Raw genomic sequence first — 8230 nt, 5'->3', positions numbered from 1 at the left:
GTATATAACAAAATTTTTATTAAACTAACAATTTTTTATCATTATGATACAAATATTGTCAGCGTAATAAATGTTAGATTTGTTGATCATCTACAAAACATGTTTGTCAATGTTACTATTAGAATTTTTTTCAGTGTATAATATTTTTTTTATTTAAGAATTAGTTCATATTCTACAAATTCAAATTATCAATCAAACAAAACTCAAAACCTTCTGATAAGATTAATTATTAATATGATTATTATGATCTTGCAGGAACTAAAAAGTGTGAATGATGTCACTTATGTTACTCTGAATCTTGAGCATTAATAACTGTTGAAATGATTTGACATTGTAATTTTTTCCTTTTATTTTTGGGTACTTCTTTCCAGTGGCGTATATATCATTTTTTTATGGGGTGGGGGGGAAGGGGGATAAGAAAAAAAAATTTAACCCTATACTCTACTACCTATTCGCCGCTACGATTTGGCGGTGACGGTCACGACATTGGCGGCGGCGGCGGTAACTGTGACGGCGGCCTGCAAAACCGGGAGGTTTGGTGGTGGGAATGCGCGAGAATGGACGAATTTTGGTCGCCGCCCAGTAGCGGTCTCTCGGTGGCCCGAGTATAGTTACTGTTACCTAATATTTGTGCATTCAAATAATAAATAACAAAACATATATATTTAATATATTTTATTTACAAACTACAAACAGTTCAAAATTATAGTAAAAAATTTAATTTTCTTTTTTTTTTGTCTAATTCATCAATTACCTCTTTGGTACTGATAGGAATATTCCTATGCACAGCCATTAAAGTAAGGCCGTTTAGTCGCTCTAATCAAATCTATTCAAATTTTAAAGACAATATTTAGTTAAGTAGGTACGGAACAACATACGAGGTACAACTCACGGAATGTCGATTTTAATACAAAATTGATAATATTGTAGTGTAAATACGTAAAACCCATCCGTGCATTATATAATAATAATTTCTTAAAACATTTCCAGAAGTAGGAAAATGTATTATTAGCCACACGACCATGCGGGCGTCTTCGTCGCAGCGTTGTTATCGGCGGCGGTGGCGGTGGCACGGCTGAACAGACAAAGTCTATTCTTGTAATAATTATATTTATGAAATAAAAATTTACAAAAATCCTAGCTTTTTTTTTGTTTCCTTGTGATCTTGGAATGCCCTAACGGCTAACACTAAAAACACTATTTTATACAATTCTTTAAAAGTTATATGGGGGGATCTGACCCCCACACCCCCCTTGTATACGCCCCTGCTTCTTTCATAACTATAAGTTATACTAAGTATTTCCTAAACTCCACATCAGGATCATGTGGATCACCTTCATTTAGTTCTGGTAATGTAGGTCTCGTCATTTTTAACTCATTAAGTAAGTCTCTATGGAAGTCGTTGTCATATTTAAGAAATCATTTTACCTAAATTAATGCATTTGATATCAAATTAAATCGATATTATAAATTCTAACCCAAGCACAAGTATTATGTACTTAGCTTGATATAATATATTATAATATATATATTATATATAAGACACACAATTTTAAATTATCCACTTGATTTTCTTTTTTGTTCTTTGGTAGTAATTAAACACTGAGAAGAATCAATGGTATCATCGTTTTCTAAATTACTAGTAGTCCTATAAATATTTGGATTTAAAGTTAAGTATTTTAATAATTATGTATAAGTATTATAAGCTAAATAGGATTCTTACTTTTGGTCATGTGTTACAACATCTTCCAAGAACGACAGTTGAATGTAATGTATCCAATTTTTTTTAATACCTTCTTTAGCTCCACCTTTTGGTTTTTGCCTTTCCTGAACAAACCTTTCTCTCAAATATCTCCATTTTTTTTTTCAATTCATCAATACTTATCTGACCTATAATAAAAAATATTTATATGTTAATCCTTATGTATACATTGTTTATTTGTTTTATGTCCTATGTTACAGGTGTATAATAATATGTGAATGTTTAAGTATATTTATTTAGTTTTTATACAGGTAAATTCAAATTAATGTGTATATTATCACCTTGTAGTTCAACATAAATTTCATTCCACAGTTTGGTTATGATTGACCCGGATTTGATAACGACAGCCTGTGGCCATACTATGGACGACGAACCTCAATAGCACTTATCAAATTTGAATAGAATTTATTTGATTAATTTTCTTTGTCAGTGTCTTGATTGTATACTGTATCATGGTCATCATCAATGTCATCAAAAATTGATACTCTTTTTTCAACACAATTTGCTGGAATAATATTTTTGGATTTGATTAAAAAATTTATCACAAACATAATCATAATCATTTTAAACACATACATGATTGTTCAATATCTAAGTGGTTGGTTTAAATGATATTGACTTCCTTTAAATCTACCATTTTACAATTTATCATGAGTTAGTAATAATAGTATTGCTAGCAGTGTCGGCCGCTGGGCCCCTCCGTTTTTTTTTTTTTAGAGTCGTTAATTTTATTCTTATTGGGTTTATAGGGAATAGGGACCGGGGGAGTCCCCCCGTAATGTATTTATCGAAATATTCAGCTGTTATAGGAGCAATTTTTCTTTAGGGGCCCAGGAAATTGAAAATTTATTGAATAATCATATGCTTTCCCATAGGTTAGGTTAGGCTTTGCACAAGTTAAAGGAAGTTTTTTTGGATTAATTGCGCTACTGCAAGTTAACTTAGGTTTTATCTTTATTTTGGACGAGACCACGAGGACCCCGCTTGCCCGACCCTGCAGTCTGCGGGGGCCCCGGTGCCCCACTGTTGGATTCAGCAATCATACAAATATTACATAGAAAAAATGTATTATGTATTAATTTACAAAACCTACTATACATCTATAATATCTGTATAACCATACTGGTCACGATAAACTGTATAGACTCCAAAAAATCGGTGCAACTAGGTGGTGGAGTAAAGACAAGGCTTTATCTTCAGTTATGGATTTACAACTGAACATGGTTGAATTGATAAAGAAGTCGATAACGCCCAAATTTACCACTTTATTAACATTTTTAACCACAGTTTGTCATTGCAATTTCAATTCACAATCTAAGTTCATTGCTAAATCATTGATTAGTAATTGATCAAGATTTAAAATTATATATATATCTAATTTATTGCTTGATATTTATGCAGCAACTACTCTGGTGTCAATTTATCTACAAACTAAAACTATAAATTATTTACAAGGAATATGATAGCTGCTTTAAAAAAGAAATTGAGAAAAAAAGAAATGATGAGTATGTATTAAATTTATAAAAAAAATGTCAACATTTTTGTAAAAAAAAATAATAAATAATCACTTTTGTGGAGAAGATTTAATTAATATTGAAGAAAATTTATTAAATGACTTGAATTGGTTGGACCTTAGAAGTTTTGCAGTATTTAACAACATTGAATTATTGCCTGTATCAGCTTTGAGTACTTTAAGTAAAATATCTGGACTAAATCATGAAGTTTGCGTAGTAAGTGCGTAGATCGTGTGAAGTGCAGAAAACTTATTTAGTTGTGTTAAATTTAAATTTATAGTGTACAGGCAGTGTACAGATAATTTGTTATTATGGAAAACGAATCTATAAAAATTAACAATCTAACAAGCAATGAAAACTGGTAACAATGGAAGTTTCAAATGAGAGTCATTATGAATGCAGCCGATATATTTGACGTTGTGACCTGAAAATCGAAAAAACCTGTTCTTACAAAATCAAGTTCAGAAACTGAAGATGATGCAAGAAAAAGGTATGGTGTTGATTATTCAGTCTGGAAAAGAGCTGACAATAAAGCTCAAAAATATATTGTAACATCTGTAGACGAACAGCCATTATTATATATTATGAACTGTGAAACAGCAAAGGAAATGTGGGACAAATTGCTCAGCATATATGAACAGAAGTCTGCAACAAGCATTTCTTTGTTACAAGAAAAATTCTATAGTTATGTTATGGACCCCGTAGACAGTATGGCTGGTCACATATCAAAACTAGAAAATTTAAGTAAGCAATTGGCACAATCAGGAGAACCAATATCTGATTCAATGCTGATGACAAAGATTCTAATGACGTTACCAGACACTTATAAACATTTTTATAGTGCTTGGGATTCAATGTCAAGTGAGAATAAAACTTTAACAAACTTGACATCTAGACTCATGGTGGAAGAATCAAGGCAAACTCAAGGACATGATGTTCAGAGAGATATTGCAGGTAGTGCATTTTCAGCAAAGAAATCATATGGAACAAATAAAGAAAAACATACAAAAATTGGTATTTCTGAAAACCAACGGAACAATGATAAAAAACCAGGCAAGTATAATCATTGTAAAAAAACAGGGCATTGGAAATGTGAATGCCGGATTTTCTTAAAAGAACAAAAAGTAAAAAATAAGAGCGAATCAAACTCAGGAAATGCGTTGGTTGGAGTACAATCAAAGGACATTGAAATCAGTGAGTCAGAAAAATGGTATGTGAATTCAGGTGCAAGTGATCACATGACCAGTCGAAAAGAATGGTTCACCAACTATGAATTATTTGAAACTCAATTACCAGTACGTATTGGTGATGGTAAATATATTATGGCTATTGGTAAAGGTAATATAAATGTTCAAGCAAAAATCGGTGATAAATGGGTTGTCAGTCATTTGTCGAATGTTTTACACGTACCTGAACTTAAGGTAAATTTGTTTTCGTATGGAGCATGCCTTGAAAAAGGTATAAAAATGGTGACAGACAGTGACGGCTGTATATTTAAAAAAAACAATCGTATAGTTGCTATAGGAGTTCGTGAGAATAAAATGTTTTCAATGGTTCTGAGAAATGAGAATAGGACCATTACAACAGGCTGATCAAGCAAATATTGCAGTTAAAAATCTCACATTACTACAGTGGCATGAAATTCTAAGTCATCAGAATGTTCAACATGTTCGAAACGGGAGTTTACCAATTGCGCTTAAAATTACCTTTTCTTATACCAATTGCGCTCTAAACGTTTTAGGGTCGATATACCAATGGGCGGCCCCCTTTTCGGCCAAAATGTACCCTTCCCTTTTCGGCCANTTCGTAAATTTTAAAGAAAACTGTAGGTACTGGCCGAAAAGTGACAGTGGCCGAAAAGGGAACGATAAGTTATGGCCGAAAAGGGAACGGTAATTTTTGGCCGATAAGTGACACTGGCCGAAAAGGGAAGGGTACATTTTGGCCGAAAACGGCTACGCCCATACCAATTGCGCTCTAAACATTTAAGGGTCAATATACCAATTGCGCTCTAAAAATTTTAGGGTCGATAGACCAATTGCGCTCTATAAATTTTACATTACCTTAGGAAAACTTATTATTTGATTAAATACATAATATATGTACATATATTTGGTTTTTATTACATATTAACCGATTTTTTACAAGGTTTAAATTTGATCATATAGTATGTAGCAAATATTTTGCATGCTTTAATAATAATAATATTTTTTTAAATAATAGTTTGAACATGGCATTACAATTTAGAATAATATAATTTGGCTAGTTTACAGAATAATATATTTGTTCAATAATAAATTTTTTCACTACAAGGAAAGGAGAATATAAACATAAGTATAACAGGGCAATTACATTAAATATTAAAATAATTCATTTAGTCACCACAGGGTATAATAATAACATGCTAATTTAAAAAAATATATAATACAAATAAATTAATAAATATACTAACCGGTCACAAGTTAGAACGTCAAAAAAATGTAATTATAAATATAAATAATATAAAAATAAATGAATATTTACACTAATAATCAGTTACAATTTTGATCGTCAATTTTTACAATAATAATAACACACAATTTTTAAAAATTCTCTTCTGCTAATTTCGCCAGATTTGTATTTCTCGATATAAGAATTGATTGTAAATTTTTTTTTTAAATATGCTCTATTTGAAATATATTTATCATGTTCTGTACTATTTATTGCAATATACGTGCTAGTCTGAATTTCAATTATTACTTTTGAAAATACAAAAATATTTGGATGGGGAGAATAAAAGTTTTTAGAAAATGAAGCGTGGAAAGCTTCACACGCATTAGTTGTACGTTCAGAACTTATTGAATTAGACGCCCATAGTATCGGGGGAAATGTAGATTTAGATGATATATAGTTTTCAACAATATAATTAGTAAATTTGGTTAGATTTGAATTAATTGGTTGAATCGTCATTATTTCTTCTACAAACACATCCTCCACTTCTTCGTGTGGAAAAAGCGACAGACCAAAAATTAAATGCAGCCATTTTCCTACTTCAGAATTAGGGTTTTTATATTCTGTTTGTAGTCCACAACTTTGAATATTCCTCCACCAAGCTTGAGATAAATGAAATCTACATCCCACTAGAAATATTGAAGGCCAGACTTGTTTAGATGCAAAATGTATAGCTTGTTCGAAATCGGCAAAAACTGTTTTTGGATTAAAATCGAGATTGAATGTTGCACATTTACCAATCAAAGCTCGAAATAAATATTCGTATGTGGTTGACAGCTTGTTTGGCAGTAAAGAAAATATAAGTGGAATATAGTGACCATTTTTCAAACCATGTATCGTAAAAAGTTGATAAAAAAATTTAGAACAAAATTCAAATTTTCCGTCGACGAATATTTTGTCACAACTACATAAAAATTCCAAATTTGATATTGTAGAAAAACATATTATATTCAACATATTGTCATTTATAAGCAATAAATTCTCACCCTTGTATGAATTCGTATCCAAATTATTTAATGCTGTATGCACTTCGGTTACATTTTTCGGTAATGGTGGTAGCGTTTTTCTACGAGCGCGATAAACGCTTCGTCGTATAAAATGAACATTGTTTAGTGTCAAATCTAACGCACTTGATTGCACTTCATTCCGAATTAATTTTAGCGGTCATGTTGTAACTTGGTCTATTGCTTTTCTTTTTGATGAATTTGCAACAATTTGTCTATTTATATTGACACTTGCTTCGTGGTTATGATCAAAGTTAGATTTTAAAAGTACTGTTTCACTTTAGATCACTTAAAAATTCGAAGTACACGATTTAATTGTACATCTCCATTTTATTCCGTTTTTTGAGATAGTACATTTTTGAAACTTAAACTGATCTAAAACTAATAATGGCTTACTTTTTTCACTCAGAGCTTTTGTAAAACGATCCATATTGTAACGTAAAACAACTCGAACTAATACCAAGAGACTAATAAGACATAAGTATTGGGTAACATCGATGTGTTATTCTATATATTGTATATTGTGTGCAACGACACAATTAGGCCGATAAAATTTATCCGATGATAATGAAAACTTGTTTTCGTACATCACTCAAATGCATACTTCCGTGATCAAAATATGTGTGTGATAATAATAATGTTTCATAAAATTCCCGATACTGTTATAAAATATATTAAAACCAGTCACTTTAGCTAGTAAGTAGTAATCAATTGATCTATAAATATCAGGCAAATTTGAATACAAGCGCAATTGGTATATTGGCCGTAAAATATAAAGAGCGCAATTGGTATACTAACCGTAAAATATAAGAAGCGCAATTGGTACACTGACTCTAAAATACAAATTTGGTTTTAGGCGCAATTGGTTCGAAACTACTTGAAACATATGTGAATTCAATTTACAGAAACAAAAAACAAGTTTTTCTGCGAAGCGTGCGTTTATGGCAAACAACACAGAGAGCCGTCCACACTGAGTATTACTAAAACTACAAGGTCAGTTAATTCACAGTGATGTATGTGGACCCATGGAGGTAAACGGTATTTTGTTATTTTCAAGAATGATTATTCCAATTATACGTATGTGTATTTTATGAGCCAAAAATCAGAAGTTAAAAATAAATTTGAACTATTTTTAAATACAGTCAAAAATCAGCTAAATATCTCAGTAACTACTTTGAGAAGTGATTGTGGTCGGGAAAAATACTGAAGTAAAAGCCTTATTGGATAAATTTGGAATAAAACATGAGACGAGTGTACCATACACACCTCAGCAAAATGGGAAGGCGGAAAGATCAATGCGAACAATTGTAAAAGCAGCCAGAACTATGGTATACAGCAATAATTTGTCTAAGACACTTTGGGCAGAAGCATTGAATACAGCTGTATATACAATAAATCGTACAGGAAACACAGGTCAAGAAGGAAAAACACCTTATGAATTATGGTTCAATAAAAAACCA

At 31.3% G+C, this 8230-nt stretch overlaps 1 protein-coding gene and 1 pseudogene across 1 annotated transcript; one reads left to right on the top strand and one right to left on the bottom strand.

The window, feature by feature from the left end:
* Positions 1-286: 286 nt before the first annotated feature.
* LOC111041591 lies at positions 287-2148 on the bottom strand (annotated as a pseudogene).
* Positions 2149-3643: 1495 nt separating this feature from the next.
* LOC111041582 lies at positions 3644-7678 on the top strand. Its single transcript, XM_022325889.1, has 3 exons — positions 3644-3662; positions 3742-4944; positions 7636-7678. Exons 1-2 carry the CDS (start codon positions 3644-3646, stop codon positions 4866-4868), a joined length of 1146 nt encoding a protein of 381 aa, XP_022181581.1. The 3' UTR covers positions 4869-4944; positions 7636-7678.
* The last annotated feature ends 552 nt before the right edge of the window (positions 7679-8230 follow it).

This window comes from Myzus persicae, unplaced genomic scaffold (assembly GCF_001856785.1).
Source record: "Myzus persicae strain clone G006 unplaced genomic scaffold, MPER_G0061.0, whole genome shotgun sequence".
NCBI classification, from domain to species: domain Eukaryota; kingdom Metazoa; phylum Arthropoda; class Insecta; order Hemiptera; family Aphididae; genus Myzus; species Myzus persicae.
The sequence above is the reverse complement of the archived record's forward strand: the minus strand, read 5'-3'. Positions and strand labels throughout refer to the sequence as shown.